Below are 23,698 nucleotides of genomic sequence, written 5' to 3' on the forward strand. Positions count from 1 at the left end.
GTGTGTGTGTGTGAGAGAGAGAGAAAAGGGGGGGTGATGAAAATGAGATGCAGACAGCTGCTTACTTACGGTTGTTTATCACACGTAGGCTGTGCCATTAAAACTCATCTCTGACTTGTACTCTGTCAAACAATGATTACATTTGAGTGTTTTCCTCGTTTTATCACCCCAACTCCTATAACCTAGGTCCAACACTTGCAGAAAGCTATTTTGTAGTTTTCACAGTGATTTAAACCCTCAGAAAACATGGAATATTTGATTATTGCTTAGATCATGTTTTAGGTTTAGATTTGTGGGTTTATAAAATCAGTTAACATTTATTTTCTACAGTCTACTCTCCTAGATTTCACCATTAACCTTCAACAATTTAGAGGATCCAGAAGTTTTGATGAGTGTGGAATCTTTCATGCATATTACGTTTGAATCTAAATGAACTGATGTCAACAGTAAAGATGCGATGTGATGTCGTTTCAGGAAGTGCTGTTAAAGAGATCAGCAGACTTAGTAGAGGCCCTGTATGGAATGCCCCACAATAATCAGGTATGTCATCATATAAGCCATTTTAATTGCAAAAAAAATTAAATAAAAAAAGTGAACATTCAGATGTATTTTCTTATTTGATTGTTTTGGTAAAGAGATAACACAGTTTCCCAGAGTTTTAAAATGCTTTGATCATACACATATTAAATTAACGGATTTTGAAGCCAGGGAAAAACAATCTGTACAGTATCTATATATCAGAATTAGTAATTTAACTTGAGTCTGTGAAAACTCCAATATTCAACCATAATCTAATCTGAATGACCCACAAAACCTTTTTTTACGACCTAAACTCACAATCACCTATGGAACTCTCTCTCCACCTTTCCCCGCTCCCTCCCTCCCCCAGGAGATCATCCTGAAGCGGGCAGCGGACTTGACCGAGGCCCTGTACAGTGTCCCCCGCAGCCACAACCAGCTGCCCTCGCTCAGCGGCTCGGCAGCTCACTCCGGCATGATGGGAGTCAACTCCTTCAGCAGCCAGCTGGCAGTCAACATCTCTGAGGCCTCGCAGGGGGACCAGGGTGAGTGCTGCAACCCCCCGCAATGACCCGTCACCCCACGATCCTCACCCTCCACCCTTTGATCCTCTCACCCCTTCTCTGTGTTTTGGTGTCCCCTGTGGGTATGTGGTGATTGCTAGTCCAATGTTTCTCATCAATGTACAGTGGGGCAAAAAAGTATTTAGTCAGCCACCAATTGTGCAAGTTCTCCCACTTAAAAAGATGAGAGAGGCCTGTAATTTTCATCATAGGTACGCTTCAACTATGACAGACAAAATGAGAGAAATAATCCACAAAATCACATTTTAGGATTTTTAATGAATTTATTTGCAAATTATGGTGGAAAATAAGTATTTGGTCAATAACAAAGTTTATCTCAATACTTTGTTGTATACCCTTTGTTGGCAATGACAGAGGTCAAATGTTTTCTGTAAGTCTTCACAAGGTTTTCACACACTGTTGCTGGTATTTTGGCCCATTCCTCCATGCAGATCTCCTCTAGAGCAGTGATGTTTTGGGGCTGTTGCTGGGCAACACGGACTTTCAACTCCCTCCAAAGATTTTCTATGGGTTAAGATCTGGAGACTGGCTAGGCCACTCCAGGACCTTGAAATGCTTCTTGCGAAGCCACTCCTTCGTTGCAAGGGCGGTGTGTTTGGGAACATTGTCATGCTGAACGACCCAGCCATGTTTCATCTTCAATGACCTTGTTGATGGAAGGAGGTTTTCACTCAAAATCGCAAGATACATGGCCCCATTCATTCTTTCCTCTACACGGAATCAGTCATCCTGGTCCCTTTGCAGAAAAACAGCCCCAACACATGATGTTTCCACTCCCATGCTTCATAGTAGGTATGGTGTTCTTTGGATGCAACTCAGCATTCTTTGTCCTCCAAACACGACGAGTTGAGTTTTTACCAAAAAGTTCTATTTTGGTTTCATCTGACCATATGACATTCTCCCAATCTTCTTCTGGATCATCCAAATGCTCCCTAGAAAACTTAAGATGGGCCTGGACATGTACTGGCTTAAGCAGGGGGACACGTCTGGCACTGCAGGATTTGAGTCCCTGGCGGCGTAGTGTGTTACTGATGGTAGGCATCGTTACTTTGGTCCCAGCTCTCTACAATTTTGTTTCTGGTGTCCTTTGACAGCTCTTTGGTCTTTGCCATAGTGGAGTTTGGACTGTTCAAGGTTGTGGGCAGGTGTCTTTTATACTGATAACAAGTTCAAACAGGTGCCATTAATACAGGTAACGAGTGGAGGACAGAGGACCTCTTAAAGAAGAAGTTACAGGTCTGTGAGTGCCAGAAATCTTGCTTGTTTGTAGGTGACCAAATACTTATTTTCCACCATAATTTGCAAATAAATTCATTAAAAATCCTACAATGTGATTTTCTGGATTTTATTTCCTCATTTTGTGTGTCATAGTTTAAGTGTACCTATGATTACAATTACAGGCCTCTCTCATCTTTGTAAGTGGGAGAACTTGCACAATTGGTGGCTGACTAAATACTTTTTTGCCCCACTGTACGTATCCTGGCTATCCTGTAGTGATACTTTAGTGTCTGTCAGCGCCTTTGCTTTTAGTAGCCATATACACCAGGCCTGGCCCTCTGTGCATACATCCACTCAGTGAAACATTCCCTCAGATCCAAGCGTGTGTGTGTGTGCGTGCGGGTGTGTGAGTGTGTGTGTGTGTGTGCGTGGCAGACAATACCACCAGCTCCCTGTCACTATTCATTGGGAGTGTATGAGAAGGGGAGGTGATAATGAGTTCAGAAATGCAGACAATGTGGCATGAATAAATCAACCAGAGTTTAGATACTGAATACAGCCAGAGACAGTAGCTTGGTCAAGGGGTCAGGGAGCAGTGTGTGTTTGTGTGTCTCTCTTAACAGCTTTGACTGTGAAATCATGTCATTAAGCATATGTTATAATGCAAAGCCCCCCACGCACACACACACACACACACACACACACACACACACACACACACACACACACACACACACACACACACACACACACTATCTTAGAGAGGGCTGTTTCCTTTGATAAAGCAGCTCTGTGACTGATGCACAGGAAATATGTCTGAACGTGTGATGAACACATTGGCTCACGTCGGAGTCGAGGATATGGATAGAAAGAGGAAATGCGAGCGATATCTAGAGCTGTTTTCTCTCCCCTGACACCTCAGCGTTCTAGTTCCCCTTTTTCTCTCCCTCCCTCCACCCGTCTGCTTTTCACATTGACATAAGAGAGAACACCTACAGGAATCTATGAGGTCATGGGAACAGGACTGCAGCAAATCGTGAAAATACATAATGCCATATTTTATGTCCGTGATCATTGGAACATTACAACCCAGAATCAGACTATTTCCCCCTACTGTTGTACAACTATGAAATGCCTCTTTGTGCTCCTAGAAAGGACGCACTATGATTAAAACCTTAATATACAGGGCAGATCATACGCCGAGCCTTATCAAACGCATGAGGAATGTCATTTACTGAATCAATTCCAGACCAACGTTATGGATCTGCTTTACATCAACAGCAAAATGGATTATGTCATTTCTCCTCTGGCATTTGTCTTAAAACAGGCATCCACTCCACTTGTTTTACTTTATGCTGACAGTTTCCTCTGGAGCAAATAGGGAAACTACATTGTGGCGCGTCTCGGTCTCATTGACCTCCAGAGGCTGACCTCGTCATTGCCTCAGTCAGCGATTTCTGGATAGGGTTACTGACTGCTCCCCCTAGGCTAGGCCTGTCCTTCATGTCTCACCCCAATAGAGGAGTGGAGTTGCCTTAACCCTCTCCCCCCGATTGCACCTAGAGCCTTTAGTTGATTGGCCTTCATCTAGGATGTATTGAATACCCGTGCTCCCTTCATTATAGCACTCTCCCCTTCACGAGGCACTAGCGCTTGCACCAACTTGGGGGCTTAGTTGGAGGCCAGAGAGAAAGGCACAATATGCCAAGTAGCACAGTGTGCTCAAACTTCCTCTCTCTCCTTCTCTCCTTCTCTCCTTCTCTCCCACACTCTTAGAAATAAAGGGGCCTGGAAGAACCTTTTGGGTTCATGACGGAACCATTCCAGTTGGTGGAACCTTTCCAGTTGAAAAGGTTGAACCCCTCTGACAAAGGTCTTCAAGGAACCCCTGTGTAAAGGTTCAAACCGGAAACTTTTTGTGATGGGAGGGGTTCAATTTTGAACCTATTTAATAATATATTATAGAGGTGGCAGCCTATCAGATTGGAGGCGTGGCTATTAGATATTTATTTTTGGTCACCCTTTGGCATAAATGTAATTCCTGTTCTTCATGTTAAGTCGGTACACTGCAAACTAAAATGTTTCTTGAATATTTATGCATATTATATATTCTAATATAATATTAATAATATTAACATTGCTGATTACATACAGTAATAAAGTGGTAACTAGTCCAATCTTGGGATTTGCATCGGCTCTTGAGGAACTCACACCTCTGTTAGCCTCATTGAAGTTACAAAATTGTTCAACCTTAACAACAAAAGAGTTAACAGGAATGACATTTACTCTAATGGGTGGCCAAAAAAAACCTACTAAGCCAAGCCTCCACTCCAGGGTTCCTTCAGGAATCCGTTGCTACATTGAACTTTTAAAGGTTTGTCCAAGAATCCCTTACCTAGCCAAAGGTGCAAATATGAACCTTGAGGAACTCCAGGGGTTCCTTGAGGATCTCCAGGGTTCCTCAAGTCACCACTAATTCTAAGAGTTCACTCTCCTTATCCTCCCCACTCCCACTCTCTCTCCCTTTCCCACTTTTTGGTTTGAGCCAACGCAATTCCCAGCAGGAGAGCAATTGATGGAGCTCTGCCCTGGGATCAGGGAGAGTGCAGGCAATGGGAAACACATGTCAGAAACAATGGTGGAGGGAGTGGCAGCATGGACAATCCCTCGCAAAAGCCACACTTTGTCTGATTCAACTCTGCAATGCATTGGAGAAACATGGACATTTACAATACGGTTGCATTTTGGAAAGCCCCCCTCTTACCAAATCGAACGTATGCTTTATCACTTCTGATATAATATTTATTAACCCTTGTTCAGATTTGAAGTGCAAAGGGAATTGTGCTCATACAATGAGGGGAGAGTAGTACTTCCGGCGCCGACAGAGATGGCCGCCTCGCTTCGCGTTCCTAGGAAACTATGCCGTTTTTAGTTTTTTTTACGTGTTATTTCTTACATTAGTACCCCAGGTCATCTTAGGTTTCATTACATACAGTCGAGAAGAACTACTGTATATAAGATCAGCGTCAACTCACCATCTGTACGACCAAGAATATGCTTTTCGCGACGCGGATCCTGTGTTCTGCCTTACAAACAGGACAACGGAATGGATAGCATGCAGCGACCCAAAAAAACGACTCCGAAAAAGAGGGAAACGAGGCGGTCTTCTGGTCAGACTCCGGAGACGGGCACACCGTGCACCACTCCCTAGCATTCTTCTTGCCAATGTCCAGTCTCTTGACAGCAAGGTTGATGAAATCCGAGCAAGGGTAGCATTCCAGAGGGACATCAGAGACTGTAACGTTCTGTGCTTCACGGAAACATGGCTCACTGGAGAGACGCTATCCGAAGCGGTGCAGCCAACGGGTTTCTCCACGCATCGCGCCGACAGAAACAAACACCTTTCTGGTAAGAAGAGGGGTGGGGGTGTATGCCTTATGGCTAACGAGGCATGGTGCGATGAAAGAAACATACAGGAACTCAAATCCTTCTGTTCACCTGATTTAGAATTCCTCACAATCAAATGTAGACCGCATTATCTATCAAGAGAATGATCTTCGATTAAAATCACAGCCGTATATATCCCCCCCCAAGCAGACACATCGATGGCTCTGAACGAACTTTATTTAACTCTTTGCAAACTGGAAACCATTTATCCGGAGGCTGCATTCATTGTTGCTGGGGATTTTAACAAGGCTAATCTGAAAACAAGACTCCCTAAATTTTATCAGCATATCGATTGCGCAACCAGGGGCGGAAAAACCTTGGATCACTGTTACTCTAACTTCCGCGACGCATATAAGGCCCTGCCCCGCCCCCCTTTCGGAAAAGCTGACCACGACTCCATTTTGCTGATACCTGCCTACAGACAAAAACTAAAAAAAGAAGCTCCCACGCTGAGGTCTGTCCAACGCTGGTCCGACCAAGCTGACTCCACACTCCAAGACTGCTTCCATCACGTGGACTGGGACATGTTTCGTATTGCGTCAGATAACAACATTGACGAATACGCTGATTCGGTGTGCGAGTTCATTAGAACGTGCGTTGAGGATGTCGTTCCCATCGCAACGATTATAACATTCCCTAACCAGAAACCGTGGATTGATGGCAGCATTCGCGTGAAACTGAAAGCGCGAACCACTGCTTTCAATCAGGGCAAGGTGTCTGGTAACATGACTGAATACAAACAGTGCAGCTATTCCCTCCGTAAGGCTATCAAACAAGCTAACCGTCAGTACAGAGACAAAGTAGAATCTCAATTCAACGGCTCGGACACAAGAGGCATGTGGCAGGGTCTACAGTCAATCACGGACTACAGGAAGAAATCCAGCCCAGTCACGGACCAGGATGTCTTGCTCCCAGGCAGACTAAATAACTTTTTTGCCCGCTTTGAGGACAATACAGTGCCACTGACACGGCCTGCAACGGAAACATGCGGTCTCTCCTTCACTGCAGCCGAGGTGAGTAAAACATTTAAACGTGTTAACCCTCGCAAGGCTGCAGGCCCAGACGGCATCCCCAGCCGCGCCCTCAGAGCATGCGCAGACCAGCTGGCTGGTGTGTTTACGGACATATTCAATCAATCCCTATACCAGTCTGCTGTTCCCACATGCTTCAAGAGGGCCACCATCGTTCCTGTTCCCAAGAAAGCTAAGGTAACTGAGCTAAACGACTACCGCCCCGTAGCACTCACTTCCGTCATCATGAAGTGCTTTGAGAGACTAGTCAAGGACCATATCACCTCCACCCTACCTGACACCCTAGACCCACTCCAATTTGCTTACCGCCCAAATAGGTCCACAGACGATGCAATCTCAACCACACTGCACACTGCCCTAACCCATCTGAACAAGAGGAATACCTATGTGAGAATGCTGTTCATTGACTACAGCTCGGCTTTCAACACCATAGTACCCTCCAAGCTCGTCATCAAGCTCGAGACCCTGGGTCTCGACCCCGCCCTGTGCAACTGGGTCCTGGACTTCCTGACGGGCCGCCCCCAGGTGGTGAGGGTAGGTAACAACATCTCCTCCCCGCTGATCCTCAACACTGGGGCCCCACAAGGGTGCGTTCTGAGCCCTCTCCTGTACTCCCTGTTCACCCATGACTGCATGGCCACGCATGCCTCCAACTCAATCATCAAGTTTGTGGACGACACAACAGTGATAGGCTTGATTACCAACAACGACGAGACGGCCTACAGGGAGGAGGTGAGGGCCCTCGGAGTGTGGTGTCAGGAAAATAACCTCACACTCAACGTCAACAAAACTAAGGAGATGATTGTGGACTTCAGGAAACAGCAGAGGGAACACCCCACTATCCACATCGATGGAACAGTAGTGGAGAGAGTAGCAAGTTTTAAGTTCCTCGGCATACACATCACAGACAACTGAATTGGTCCACTCACACAGACAGCATCGTGAAGAAGGTGCAGCAGCGCCTCTTCAACCTCAGGAGGCTGAAGAAATTCGGCTTGTCACCAAAAGCACTCACAAACTTCTACAGATGCACAATCAAGAGCATCCTGGCGGGCTGTATCACCGCCTGGTACGGCAACTGCTCCGCCCTCAACCGTAAGGCTCTCCAGAGGGTAGTGAGGTCTGCACAACGCATCACCGGGGGCAAACTACCTGCCCTCCAGGACACCTACACCACCCAATGTTACAGGAAGGCCATAAAGATCATCAAGGACATCAACCACCCGAGCCACTGCCTGTTCACCCCGCTATCATCCAGAAGGCGAGGTCAGTACAGGTGCATCAAAGCTGGGACCGAGAGACTGAAAAACAGCTTCTATCTCAAGGCAATCAGACTGTTAAACAGCCACCACCAACATTGAGTGGCTGCTGCCAACACACTGACACTGACTCAACTCCAGCCACTTTAATGATGGGAATTGATGGGAAATGATGTGGATATATCACTAGCCACTTTAAACAATGCTACCTTATATAATGTTACTTACCCTACATTATCATCTCATATGCATACGTATATACTGTACTCTATATCATCGACTGCATCCTTATGTAATACATGTATCACTAGCCACTTTAACTATGCCACTTTGTTTACATACTCATCTCATATGTATATACTGTACCCGATACCATCTACTGTATCTTGCCTATGCTGCTCTGTACCATCACTCATTCATATATCCTTATGTACATATTCTGTATCCCCTTGCACTGTGTGTAAGACAGTTGTTTAGGAATTGTTAGTTAGATTACTTGTTGGTTATTACTGCATTGTCGGAACTAGAAGCACAAGCATTTCGCTACACTCGCATTAACATCTGCTAACCATGTGTATGTGACAAATAAAATTTAATTTGATTTGATTTGCGAGGGGTGGTTTTAGTTCTGGAGGAGAGCAATGCAATTCTTAATACTTACTATATAGGAATTTGGCCATGCTGTTCGAGGTTGTCAACGGATCTTGTTCAAACTGCACGGTTTTGATGACATTGGATTGACCATAGCATTTCCTCCTTTCGTCCAGGTTACTCCCGTAACTCCAACAGTGTATCGCCCCGTGGCTACGTCCCCAGCTCCACGCCCCAGCAGTCCAACTACAACACCATCACGTCCACCATGAATGGCTACGGAGCGGGCATGACCAACCTGGGGGTGCCAGGCTCACCCAGCTTCCTCAACGGCTCTGCCGCCAACTCCCCCTACGCAAGTAAGTACAGCCTTATTTGGTCTCAATGATCATCACTGTAACAAAACACTGGGGGATCATTTGGTTAGTTATACGTGGTGGGATAGCAGCACACAGTTTCATTTGGACAGTAGTATTCTGATTCAGTCCAGGAGGGATGCAGTGTGGGACGCAGTGTTTGCTAGCGCTTCTCTTACTTTGCGTTTACTCAGTGACTGATTTAGATCTGGGGCGCCAAGTGTGTGGACTCACAGACTAAGTAATTGACGTCAGTTTACTATTGGTCAATTCAGTGGAGGCATCCGCTGCCGTTCTAGAGGACTGGTGTTGAGGACACCTGCTGTAGGATCTGCATTGAAATTCCTCACACACATCTCATAGATGACATCACTGGGATTCCTTCTCTCTCCCTCAGTGCTAGAACCCTCCAGGGTCTCTGTCCCTGATTTTTCCTTCACCACTCTGCAAATAACATGCTTAGTGTCACGATTCTGCTCTAAGGTCACAGGTGTTTTAGAGAGAGAGTCTTGAACTCTAACTGTCAACCTCTGGGACTCATTGAATTGCTTATTATTTAGGCTACAGCATCACAGAGCAAAGTCTCCCAAAATAATAACAGTGTCCCAGTAGTTGTAAATTCTGGATGCTGAACTGAAAGTGGATTTTTGTCTGACACTTGATGTGGAAGGTTATGCATTGTCTACTGAAGGGAAAGGTTGGGTTTGTCTGTCTATACCATTGTACAAGTCTTCATCTGCTTTGCCTATACCTTGTTCCATCTCCTTCATTACTTAACACTACTAACATACTAACACCCTCATAGATTCATTCATGCTATGGGCCAAACCCATTCAGTTGGATCAGTAACAAAGCATGTAAACTGTGATTTTACAGAGCAAGAATACGTTAATAGTTCAAGGAAGATAAAAAACAAAATAACTATTTACGTGTAGGGATACATGCAATTTGCATTTTGTCATCAATTTTAGACTTCCATTTTGAATTTATGTATTTGCGAGATATGAGGCTAAATGCTGCTTCAGGGTTTCATACTTTACTGGATTCACATGTCTTGTGAATAAATATGCAATAACTCATAGGTACAGAAATGAATCCAGCCAGTATGCGGAGAATGGGGTATCAAATGCATTGTGCTTTAAATTAAATTGCTTCATTATCACAGTCAGCATTTCAGCCATTAACATTCTACACACATGCATACACACGCACACACACATATATTTGTTTGTGAACATGGATGGAGGTTGCTGCTATCCTCAAGAACAAGGTATTGTTTGTGTCAAAGTCTAAAATGGGCCTTCAAGTTATGGATCAACTTGCAGATATTGAGCACCTTTTACTCCGAGCATGTTACTCCAGACCTTGGCCCTTCTTCAGGCAGGCATCCATTCCTCAGCCCCCATGCATGCCCTCACTGTACAGCTCATCTCAGTCCACTCACTCACCAACCTCTGTCTGTCTGTCTTCTCCGTTAGGATCAACCACCTCCCCCTCCTCCTCCTACTCCTCCTCCTCCTCCATCCCTCTGTTCTCCGGTGGACCCATAGGCCCTTATTCATTCTCTCCTGTCCATATGATCTCTGCAGTCAAACAGAAGAGCGCCTTCGCCCCTGTCGTGCGGCCACAGACCTCCCCGCCCCCCACCTGCACCACCACCAATGGCAGCAGCCTACAGGGTGAGCATCCCGCCCCTCAGTCCCGCCCACTTCTGCCTGGGTCACTGTTAGAAAAGGGCATGTCATGGATACCCTGTTATGCTAGAACTCACACAACAAAATGATATGACCTGAGTTAGTAGTGGATTGAAGGTCAAAGTTGATCCATAACTTCTGGCTCTGAGTGACTTTTCAAAACATTCATCACAATCAAATCATTTGGCTGAGAATCTTTGTTCACATAGAGTGATTATAAGGGCTCGATCCAATATGCATGGCTGAAGCGTTACAGATTGTGAGGTGGGAACGTAAAGGTAATTTCCGATTGAGCCGACATATGTAGTGTTAACCGTGAATGCAGTGTCAGCTAACGCGGGAACATTGCCTTTACATTTCTATCACACCATAACTCCGAACCTCAGCGATACAGATTGAATCCAGGCCTTAGTTAATGTAACATGACTGGAAAAGTTATTATATTTGAAAAATATAATTTTGTCATTCTTAGGTTTTGCAGCAAATCCATATGCATATCATAATTACCTCAACACACGGCTTTTCATTTAAGAGGGTGTGTAATGATTTTCTATGGGATATGTATCCTTACAACATTATATTTCAATGTTATAGATGCAAAACATGTTATGGATACAAAACATCTCGCCACATTTATAGGTAACCAGCGTGTCTGTTGTCTTTCAGCCATGGCAGGTCTCATAGTCCCACCTATGTAAAGAAGACCTTCTGCCAGACAGACCACATTTCCTCTGGCTCACAGAATATCTACAACAGAAGCTTAAAGCTCATCAATCTCCAAAACAGGACCATGAAGCCCCTTCACTCCTGGAAACAGAGCAAACGGCACAACAAAGAAAATTACAGTAACCGATAACCCGTAAAATGTCACTAGAGTATGTTTGTGTTGGTTCAGTAATTGAGTTCACCGTCACCTTCTGTGCTTTGCATTTTGGGACTTTCCTTGCCCAATGGATAGCATTCCAAACATATATATGTGTGAAGGGTTAGCTCATCTGAAAATATTGCGAATAATAAACTGTGGATTTGAAAGGCAGGTAGTTAATCCTTGTGGTTTGAGTATTGTACTGAGTCCTAAACAAGAAAAGTCATTTGACTGGATCTTCTAATGAGCCGAGTTCCTTTTCAGTCATATAACCACTGTGAGCAGGGAACGTGGAAAGGCCTACAGTTCAAAACTGTCAGCTATGGATAAAGTGCAGAATCCAAGAATATCAAACTCTCCGTCAATTGTCAGACTCAAAATAGGTGGGAGTTTCAATGAAAATTCCCCCCCAATGTCTATTAAAAAAAAACGCTTCAAAAGACCATTGATATCTAATGTCAAAGTCTAATAGCATTTTTGTTTGTGTACCATAGCTTTTAATAATGTGTGTGTTTATCATATTTAAAGGGAAATGCAGTAATTTTCTAATCTAAAGAAAGGGTTGGCAAACATTCTGCCAAGGAGAGAAAAGCAAATGTTATACTAATATTTGCCCACTACCAGAGTCATGCCAGGGCAGCCCAAGGTTGTGAGGTTCAAAGGTTTTGGATGTCTACCATTTTTGAAACACAGTACAAAAGATATATTTCCGGGGTGTGTTGATTGATAGATTTTAACCAGAAATGCTTGCAGCAGTTTTAATCACATTTAGGTACCAGAGTTCTTGTTATTCTTCTGATTGTGCTTATTTTGTATGTATTTATAAAGTATGTTTTGGGATTCCTTTTGTGATTTTGGCCTGAATGATAGTCTCAAATATACATGTAAACACATTCGATGTCTTAATACCTTTTAGATATTGTAAAAAGATTGAAAAAGGAGATGAACAACCCTTTTTGTAAAAACAAAAAAAGTTGAAACATGACATGGTCACCCTGTCTTTTAAAGCAGGATATATGCTCCACCACTTTTGTATAAAAATGCATTTCCGATACTATATTTAACTTTTTTTTGTACACAGCATTTGTTTCCCCTCGTTCTTCTTGTCTTTTCTGTGTTACTGTGAAATGTGTATTATCATGGTTATTTCTTAATGCACTATTTTAGTTGGGGCACTTACAAGAGTAATGCATCTTAGCATGCAAGAAAAACTAAAAGCTAAAGACAAAAGCTGGTACAAATATTAACCAAGATGTTTTTTGGGGGGGATTCACATTTTTGTCATTGTGGCTGAAATGGAAAGGTCATTGTCATGTGAATGTCTCTAGTTCAAAACCTCTTCTATCATAAACCTCTGTTAGTTCATTGGTTAGAATTCAACTCCTTTCCCATGTTATTTGGACCCAAGCCTACTCCTTGTGTTTTGGTGAGAATGAATGTAATACACATGCCTGTACGAATCAGCTGCGAAGTTGAAACCCAAGTAAACCTTCAATAACTGTCGAAGGACCACTCAAGTGTAGGGTTCAACTCTCTCAAGGAACCTTGATGTTAGTGTTTTGGTGGTGGTGGTGGTGTTATTGCCGTTGCACACAATCTATCATTTACTTATGCAATTTGTATTTACTGTAATGCAAGTTCTCTCTCCACATTTCAGTGGAATGGTTTTGAAACATAAAAGAACACAAGACATAATTGATGCCTTACAATAGAACATGATCCAACTTAATGCATTTTCATTATTTTGATACTCTAATTGAAGTGTGGTTCATTTGAGTTATGCTTTTTCAGATGTTTAAGAATTAGTTAAAGTTGTCATTAATTTGATGCTTTCGATTAATTTAATAACACAGGCCCATCATTTGAGCTGCAGAGGATGTAGATTAAACTGGGATATGTTGGAGGGCACTTCCTTCTCCAAATGTCCACATATCTTGTTTAATAGTGGACAATAGGTGACAAATCAATGATGAGCCTGATTAAATCTTTGATTGTATGCAAATTCTGTGCAGTGATTTCCATACGTTGGCAATCATTGGGCGGCATCAACTTGTAGTCATAATGTGGGCTTGTAAAAAAAAGCAGAAAAATCTGTTACGCTTTTTTGAAAGACATTTTTCAATGACGAGATTGAAGGCCAGCTCATAGAATGTCTTTTAGAGTGCACTTGTACACTTCACAAAACATCTGAATTCAATATCATGGAGTTCTAAACCTATTTTCAATGAAAACACAAGTTTTCTCTTCAAGTTAAATCTTGGCCGACTTTTCACAATCCTCCCCTTCACCCCCATTTCCTGTATCCATTCCATCCATATACTGAGTTTTAAATAGCTTGATTTAAAAAATGTTTTGTCATAGTTGTAGAAAGCTTGCTTTTTGCTGCCCTGGTTTTCAGCAGAGGTTTTTTAAATTGTAAAGTGTACTTTCTCAATGTTTAATTCAATGTGAAAAGGGGAGAGGTACTGCATCTATGTGAAATATGAAATGTACCATCAAAGTGTATCAAAGCACAATGTTTAATTAATGTCTTCAGAATACAAATGAGGGGGATCTCTCCAGCTTCTCCTTTTCTGTCTTTGACCATGCTGTAAATAGATGCATGTTTCTTTCTGTGATCCAGTAGTTTTTGTACAGAAACAGACTAATAAAGAATACATTTGGCCTCAAACAACGATGTTGTATTGTTGGTTATATCTTCTGTATTGGAGTTCATTCTGCTTAGGACGGCAGTTAGTCTAGCAGGAAAAGCTTGGGCCAGGCACTCTGGATAAGAGCGTCGACTAAATTAATAAAATGTGAATGTAATGAGGTGTTTAACTACAAATCTATAATGAACAAAAATGTAAACGCAACATGCAACAATTTCAACGACTTTACTGAGTTACGGTTCATATAAGCAAATCAGTCAATTTAAATAAATTCCTTACGCCGTAATCTATGGATTTCACGTAACTGGGCAGGGGTGCAGCCATTCAGAATATATTGTTTCCCCCCACAAAAGGGCTTTATTACAGACATAAATACTCCTCAGTTTCATCAGCTGTCCGAATGGCTGGTCTCAGATGATCCCTCAGGTGAAGAAGTCAGATGTGGAGGTCCTGGGCTGGTGTGGTTACACGGTTGGTCTGCGGTTGTGAGGCCGATTGGACATTGAGAAATTAACCTTAAATTCTCTGCTAACAGCTCTGGTGGACATCCTTGCAGTCAGCATGCCAATTGTACACTCCCTCAAAATTTGAGACATCTGTGGCATTGTGTTGTGTGACAAAACCGCACATTTTAGAGTGGCCTTTTATTGTCCCCTGCACAAGGTTCGCCTGTGTAATGATCATGCTGTTTATTCAGCTTCTTGATTTGCCGCATCTGTCAGGTGGATGAATTATCTTGGCATGCATATGGAACATTTCTGGGATATTTCAGCTCATGAAACATGGGACCAACACTTTCCATGTTGCGTTTATATTTTTGTTCAGTACACAATCATATATTCCCTCACATAGCAGGGGGCAACGATAATCAAACCAAGTACTCCTAGCTTCATAAAAAACTCCTTCATCCTTCAAAAGCTTCAACCTTTTGGAAGCTAGTTCAACTCTCCTCAGTCTATGGGAGATACTTTTGCAACAGCCTCCAAAGATCTCATTTTATGATGAAAATCTTGGCTCTCAAACTTTCAAACTGGGCCTCTCAGATTACATATTGGCCAGTGCTTATCTGAATTGATCATTCAAAGTCTGAGTCTGATTCCTCCCTCTGTAAATGGCAGCAAATCGTCGGGTAAAAACAATCTCCATGGTTGCAAGTTTAGACTTATGTTTTGAGTGAAAGAGACAGGTTTTCAAAATTGTACAAAGTGACTTCATCACTTCAGTGACTCATCCTCATAAAGGCACTACATAGGGAGCACACAAGGCAATTCATTTGTGCATGCTAGTGTGCGTGTTTGCAAGAGTTCATGTGTTTTTGTGTGTGCCCACCTGTTTGATAGTTTGTGCTCTGTGCACAGGCTTCCTCAGGGGCTTCCTGAGATAGCTGCCCTTAACTCTACCCAGTTCTCTTTTTAATGCCATTAGAGTAGACCAGCAGATGTCTTTATCAAGTCAGCAGCCCCTCAGTAGGAAGTCTGCTTTACAACCTTCAAGCACGTAGAGGATCGGAACATCAGCTATCTATGAGATTTAGCATCCGAGGCTACAAAAGGCTAGGTTGATTAGACACCATTAGCTTTCTACGCCACAGGTTGTGAGTAATTAACCCTACTTTGGTAGTCAGCAGTATCTTGATGAGTTTTGATGACTCTTTGTTGTCGGTACACAGTGCTCGTTAGTAAGGTTCTTCGCCCAAAGCCTTCTAGAGCACGCCCATGGAAAAGCATCTCCCAGAACCTGAGTCCTTCCCCTGTAAGCCTCTGGTACCAAAGCCAATATACATCTGGGGTCTGTCAATGCAGGGCGGAAGCTAAGTAGCCCAGGCTATATAAAACTTGGCCACCATCCCATAATAAGTGGTTTGTCAAGTAGAGAGCCCATTAATAGGTTTGACATATTTGAGTGAGAACGCTCCATAATACATGATCAGGGTTTCCTCTGTAAAGATTTCCTGGGAAAAAAGGTTCTCATTCAGCGCCTTGAAAGAGGAGGATGTTGTAGTGTTTCTGGTTGTTTTGGCTGGTAACATACAAGCACTAAGTTAGCAACTGTAGAGGAAGGAAGGAAGGAAGGAAGGAAGGAAGGAAGGAAGGAAGGAAGGAAGGAAGGAAGGAAGGAAGGAAGGAAGGAAGGAAGGAAGGAAGGAAGGAAGAAGGGGAGGGGAGGAGAGGAAGCATCCACTAAGGGCTCGATTCAATCCGCATCGCCGAAGTTCAGTCGCTGTTCCCATATGCTTCAAGAGGGCCACCATTGTTCCTGTTCCCAAGAAAGCTAAGGTAACTGAGCTAAACGACTACCACCCCGTAGCACTCACTTCTGTCATTATGAAGTGCTTTGAGAGACTAGTCAAGGACCATATCACCTCACCTCCACCCTACCTGACACCGTAGACCCACTCCAATTTGCTTACTGCCCCAATAGGTCCACAATCGCAACCACACTGCACACTGCCCTAACCCACCTGGACAAGAGAAATACCTATGTGAGAATGCTGTTCATCGACTACAGCTCAGCATTTAACACAATAGTACCCTCCAAACTCGTCATCAAGCTCGAGACCCTGGGTCTCGACCCCACCCTGTGCAACTGGGTACTGGACTTCGTGACGGGCCGTCCCCAGGTGGTGAGGGTAGGTAACAACATCTCCACCCCGCTGATCCTCAACACTGGGGCCCCACAAGGGTGCGTTCTGAGCCCTCTCCTGTACTCCCTGTTCACCCATGACTGCGTGGCCATGCACGCCTCCAACTCAATCATCAAGTTTGTGGACGACACTACAGTGGTAGGCTTGATTAACAACAACGACGAGACGGCCTACAGGGAGGAGGTGAGGGCCCTCGGAGTGTGGTGTCAGGAAAATAACCTCACAATCAACGTCAACAAAACAAAGGAGATGATTGTGGACTTCAGGAAACAGCAGAGGGAGCACCCCCCTATCCACATCGACGTGACAGTAGTGGAGAGGGTAGTAAGTTTTAAGTTCCTCGTTGTACACATCACGGACAAACTGAATTGGTCCAACCACACAGACAGCGTTGTGAAGAAGGTGCAGCAGCATCTCTTCAACCTCAGGAGGCTGAAGAAATTCGGCTTGTCACCAAGAGCACTCACAAACTTCAACAGATGCACAATCGAGAGCATCCTGTCGGGGTGTATCACCGCCTGGTACGGCAACTGCTCCGCCCACAACCGTAAGGCTCTCCAGAGTGTAGTGAGGTCTGCACAACGCATCACTGGGGGCAAACTACCTGCCCTCCAGGGCACCTACACCACCCGATGTCACAGGAAGGCCATAAAGATCATCAAGGACAGTAACCACCCGAGCCACTGCCTGTTCACCCTGCTATCATCCAGAAGGCAAGGTCAGTACAGGTGCATCAAAGCAGGGACCGAGAGACTGAAAAACAGCTTCTATCTCAAGGCCATCAGACTGTTAAACAGCCACCACTAATATTGAGTGGCTGCTGCCGACATACTGACTCAACTCCAACCACTTTAATGATGGAAATTGATGGAAATTGATGTAAAAATGTATCAATAGCCACTTTAAACAATGCCACTGTATGTTTACATACCATACATTACTCATCTCATATGTATATACTGTACTCTACATCATCTACTGCATCTTGCCTATGCTGTTCTGTACTATCACTCATTCATATATCTTTATGTACATATTCTGTATCCCTTTACACTTGTGTGTACAAGGTAGTAGTTGTGGAATTGTTAGGTTAGGTTACTCGTTGGTTATTACTGCATTGTCGGAACTAGATGCACAAGCAGTTCACTACACTTGCATTAACATATGCTAACCATGTGTGTGTGTGACAAATACACTTTGATTTGATTTACTGTATAGTGTGCTTGAAATGTAAAGCCAGCATATGCAGCGTTTACCATGAATGCAGTCTCCGCAAACGCGGGAACTTTTCCTTTATATTTAAATCACGCTCTAACGTGGAACTTCAGCGATACAAATTGAATAGAGCCCTCACAGGCCGAAAAGATGACCCGCATTTATATGATGGCCATATTCCACCATATTCCACCTCAATACTTTTTAGAAGCCTCTTTTCCTATCATCTTATCACTTCAACCTTACTGATCTGAAAGGACTGGCCCGGCTGTAACGAGGGGGAACATTCCACCTAGGCCATTACATAGCCTACAAAAAGCACAAGAGAGGATACTTTATTTTTCATGCATCATTCAAGTCTTGCATTCGTAATTTGCATAGCTCTAATAAGTAAAAGAAGATGTATAGATTTTGTGCAGGTGTGTTTTGCTTGGGGGTTTGGCCTGAGTGAATTAGGTGACATTGTCATTCCACTACACCATACATCTGCACTCTGAAATGTTGAAGAATTAGACCCTTTCCTGTGTGTTGATGATGTCATGGTGACACCGCAGGCCTGACTTTGGGCTGGGGAGGGTTCATAACAGTAAAACGGCACTCAGGACTGACAGGGGACTGTAAGTCATCTCACACAGGAAGTGCCCTGGGCCTCAGCCTGCGATGACATCGGAGACCTCCGCCAACTCTGCACAGTTAAGACGGTATGTAAATCACCCGTACAAAAGTTCAACCTAGCAGCCATGTTTCCTGGGAAGGACGATGCTGGAGGAGCTTTGGAAATATGATGTTGGCCTATCAAAATCATGTGTTGCAAAACCGCTGCAAAAAAAGGAGCACATATTTCAGTGTGAGGCTCACTGATTGCCTTGTCTTTTGGAGTAAGGTTAGAGAGTCTGGGTTCTTTAATAGTTTGTGAGTCCCCCGAGCTATTGGTACTGTGACTACGTGACAAATCAAACTGTATTCATAGATGTGTCGTTATCTTCATAGCCTATGACATTACTGAACTGCAGACGACTCAAGGTCCGAGGGGTTCTGTAGTCTGGGGTTGGAACCTGCTTCTGTCCTCTCAGAGGATAGGGTTATGGTTGATGGTGGTAATGGGAAAATTGATCTATATTCACAGAGCATATCTATAAACCAATACAGGATTGGTGGATTCATTGATTCAATGTATTACAATGACAGTAACGTCTACAGTATATACATATTATTACTAACCTCATAAACAATGTAATACTTTTCAGTGAATGGTATGTCCATATTAACTCACTGATGCCTTCCTCCTACTACATGTTGAACTGTGTTGGTTTCAAAGCTGAAATGATTTCAGGAGCCGCTGCCAATCAAAATGCCTTCAGTAAATTAGCATTAGTAAACAAGGATATTGCCTACATTGTCTCTGTCAGATGTAACCTTTTATTGCAGTGTGCTTATTCAAAGTCACACAGGGTGATTCTTGGTAGTCTTAAATCTACTTTGAAACAAAAGTATGCACCTCCCACACATGTTTATGGACGTGTACTGTACACCTGTACCATGTCAGATATAGAGGTGAAATGTCGTACATTATGAGTTTGCATCCCAATATTACACTTTATATACGTTACAGAAGACTGAAACATAACACAGCCGTTAAACATAGAAACTCTGCATTAACGTCGACAAAATAACACTTTCTTTAAAATAATAACATTCCACCCATGAGGCTAAAGATGGCGGTTTTGGTCATTGACTGCAGGAAACTATATGACTTGACATCTTGATTGAGGCTATCTTCATTGGCCATTATTTGCATGCGCAGTATTGCGTAAAAGCTTTAAATATACTGTATACTGTATATATTTCCTTGTCTATCCCCTTCCTCCCCTCCCAACAATTCTAACTACCATTTTGCCCCAATTTCTCCATTCCCTTCCGAAAAACTCACCTAACATTTTTGTTTAATCAGCATCTTTCAAATCAGCAGCCCACCCCTCAAATCCCAAATACATTTCTCTCCCACAACACTGCTTACTTAAACAAACAAACAACCACCCTGTAATAGCTGCCACAACATGAAATGTCAGTTTTTGAGAAACATTGGCACACTCAAGTGGAATTTAGAAACAACTGTTTGCCATTAATCTGTCATTATACATTATGGTAGGTGTTATGTAATGTGTTATGACAGTATTATGAGAGGACAGTTTAAAACCAAAGTGTTTTTGTTTCATCAATTAATTTCAAACGGGTATAAATGCAGTCTGCTGTGTGTGTGAGTTTGGGGCAGGGCAGGGTTCTTTATGGTTAGTGTCACTGTGTCACTCAATGGTCCCTCAGCATAGCTCAGGGCTGCTGCTACAGAGGACCTTGGTGAAACCCCTGGGTAGGAAACCCAACCTCATAAATATGGAGCAGAGCAGGGGAAGTGCTCCGTTTCTAGAGGTCCCCCTGGAGATCCACAGTCACTCTCTCAACAGTTCCCAGGAACCATGTATGTGCAGCAGCGAGAGAGAGAGAAAAATGCCCTTTGTTTTGTTTTGATTGGACTCCCCCCCCCCTCCCTAGGACCTTACAGAGATGTTTTCTCAAAGACAAGCAAAGCACAGAACACCTCCCCAAGAAAACAGAAAGACACGTACAAGAGTAAACTTTACACCTGTTTCCCTTTTTCATCTGTCTTCATTTGTGTGGGGGAGGCAGGATGTTTAGCTTGGCTGCGACCTGCCTCATGACTTAATCCCTGGGTGCTATTGTTACATTTTTGGAAAAATAATGAAAACCAAATGTGTTGTGGGACCCTGTTTTGAGTTTCAGGGCCTGCGCTTTAACAATGTTACATTTCCAGCCATTGAGGCCAAATAATTCACTTAGGTTTCCCTTGTAATATTATGCCAAACATGAGATCTTTACTTTGTCAAATCTGGTAAGTATCAAACCAACTGTATCAATAGGAAAACAGTTTTAAAAAGCATTCCCAGAAGGGAGCCCGAAAAACACCTCTCACCTGGAAGCTGTTAAAGCCGACAGGAAATGGAGGCAGAGATTGAGTGCTTCCCAAAAATGTTTATCCCCCTGGAGAATGAAAATATGTAGATTCATCATAAAACATTTCTGAGAGGTTGAATTGTAACAGAAGATAAAACATCATCACAGACAGCTGGGCACCCACTGCCCTCAAGGATTATTATCACACAAACATCTGCAGACATAACTTTTTCAGATTTTATCTGGGACTTCACTACATCATCACTTTTGATATCCATAACGTGAACTTACATTTTCCAGATGATTCACAGCCATTTTCCCCATCGGTTTGGCAATGTCTCGGCAATATTTGCCCTCTTCACTGATAGATTTGGACTTCCTGCATTGAATTACAACTCGAGCTAAGGCATGCATGGCAAATGTTCTAGCAAAGCTGGTTCCTCCAGAGTGTTTCATGGTCTTATTTTGGACCTAATATTGTCGCCTGACTTCCCACTTTTGTGACAACAACTCCCATTGTTAGGGCAGAGACATGAGCGTCTCATCATTATAGCTATACAGATCTCTGGTTCTTTTTTCCATTGAAATTCCTGAAGCACCATGATCGTCATCATGATGGTCTCACAGGCAGAAATCAGTGTTAATAAATCAATCCCCAGCTTGGGTGTGCTCTCCCCTGCTCCCTTAGCTGCTTGATAAACAAATGGATTCTGCATGCCTAATGAGAATGGGGGAGGTAGAGGTAAAGTAAGTAATACCTTTAATGATTTAATGATCTCAACAGACTAAAAAACACCGGCACCTGCCAAAAGCAAGAAACAAAGTCCAAGTCAGGAATTTCTGGACAGCAATACCTCACTGATCACGGACCAGGATTTATTGTATCTTGGCAGATTTACAGTGGACCGTGAGACATTTCTTGGAAAGACAATGCATTGAAGGGAGAGTTCGCATGTAACAGTGCATTGCAGATAAAGACAACACGCGGTCGGAAAAGTTTCAGCCGTCCCTGTAATCCAGGGTTTGTGCATGTCAGGCTTAGCCCGCTAATACAAGATGATGACATGCAGATGATGAGTAATCAGGAGCACATCTGCATAAGACATCACTCTTTTTTCGCCTATCAGATGTGAAGGGTTACTGTAATCGTTCACTGTATAGAACAATTATTCTCCCTCTTAATGTGTTCTGCAGTTCGGTGTAATGTGAGTCCGAGTGGGCACTGACAATAAAGAGAAAAAGTACATTTAAACTCATCGCTTGAGGCCTCCCAAGTGGCGCAGAGTTCTAAGGCACTGCATTGCCGTGACCAGGAATTGCATAGCACAGCGCACAATTGGCCCTGCGTCGTCCGGGTTAGGGGAGGGTTTGGCTGGGGGGACTTTACTTGACTCATCGTGCTCTAGCAACTCCTATTGACTGGCCGGGGGCCAGCAGGCTGACTTCGGTCATCAGTTGAACAGTGTTTCCTCCAGCACAGTGGTGCAGCTGGCTTCCTGGTTAAGCGAGTGGGTGTTAAAAAGTGCAGTTTAGCAGGTCATGTTTCAGAGGATGCATATCTCGATCTTCGCCTCTCCCAAGCCCAATGGGGAGTTGCAGCGATGAGACAAGATCATAACCACGAAATTGGGGAGAAAAAGGGGTTTGAAATTACAAAAATAAATAAATTAAAACTCTTGTGGGATAGATATACCTACAAGATCAGGTACTTGGCTTGATGGTCCTGGGAATAACAGTCTGGGAACCCCAAAAAACGGAACAAAATTCATTACATGTGGCAGAGCCCACAATTCATTGTTAGTATTCATCATTAAACAACAGGTTGATATTAGTTATGGATCCTTTATTTAAAACAAACGTTAATGATAAGTGGTGACATGATTGTGATTGGGTAGGGGGCCATTCATATGGCTTCAGTATCATAACTGAGTCCATCAGAGCTTTCTAAGATGTCTCAAGAGAATGGGTAATCACATATAGAATCCAACGGCAACCGTATAGTGGGCACAAATGATTCGGGTGCAACTCAGCAGTCGACAGATAGAACTGGCTATTATCCAATTATCCAATATTACCTTTCTAAAGAATTTGGCCTTGTCAAAAGTAGTTGATTAGAGGATATCACATTTGAGTGCATGTAAATAGCCCTATACCGCTACGATGTTGGCTAGCTGACATCTATTACTAAATACACTGTTTAGTATGTCACTAAGTAGACTGTCCTTACCAGACTATGGCATTATGAATAGTAAATATCGCATAATATGAAGCTTGGCGGGTTAAAATCACATATTTGGGTTTTGCAATAAGAGACTATGAAATTCTAGTAGACACCTCTGCTGTCAAATTATTTACCAATGCTATGCTTGAATTCCATCTGTCCACTATTGGTGCTGCCCTTAAAAAATCCCCTCTGGGAACTGTGAAGATGTACCAGAGTTCCAGCCTGGCCAAGACTCTTATTAAAACAACGAAGCTCATAATTATTGTGGGGTTCCAAAGTAGCGCTAACCATAATGAGGCCACACAGGAACAGCCTTATAAAGAATGAATGTAATAAATAAGCCATTAGATGGGCAGTAAAGATGCAGGAAATAAAAAAAAACAACACTGAAGCAGAGTCTGGACAGATCTCATTGGCTCTTGATGAGCAC

At 43.3% G+C, this 23,698-nt stretch overlaps 1 protein-coding gene and 1 long non-coding RNA gene across 2 annotated transcripts in view; both read left to right on the forward strand.

Annotated features, from left to right (window-relative positions):
* The window catches only part of LOC135527246 (transcription factor COE3-like), a 111,172-nt gene extending 101,926 nt beyond the window's left edge, over positions 1-9,246 (forward strand). The window contains exons 12-15 of the mRNA XM_064955846.1: positions 475-540; positions 890-1,064; positions 8,826-9,008; positions 9,200-9,246. Of these exons, the coding sequence (XP_064811918.1) occupies positions 475-540; positions 890-1,064; positions 8,826-9,008; positions 9,200-9,246 (471 nt within the window). The remainder of the gene's footprint in view (positions 1-474; positions 541-889; positions 1,065-8,825; positions 9,009-9,199) is intronic.
* A 1,354-nt stretch (positions 9,247-10,600) lies between these two features.
* LOC135526426 (uncharacterized) lies at positions 10,601-14,239 on the forward strand. Its single transcript, XR_010453291.1, has 2 exons — positions 10,601-10,684; positions 11,366-14,239. It is a non-coding gene; the product is annotated as an uncharacterized LOC135526426 (long non-coding RNA).
* The last annotated feature ends 9,459 nt before the right edge of the window (positions 14,240-23,698 follow it).

The sequence above is a fragment of the Oncorhynchus masou genome, chromosome 32, assembly GCF_036934945.1.
Source record: "Oncorhynchus masou masou isolate Uvic2021 chromosome 32, UVic_Omas_1.1, whole genome shotgun sequence".
Lineage (NCBI taxonomy): Eukaryota > Metazoa > Chordata > Actinopteri > Salmoniformes > Salmonidae > Oncorhynchus > Oncorhynchus masou.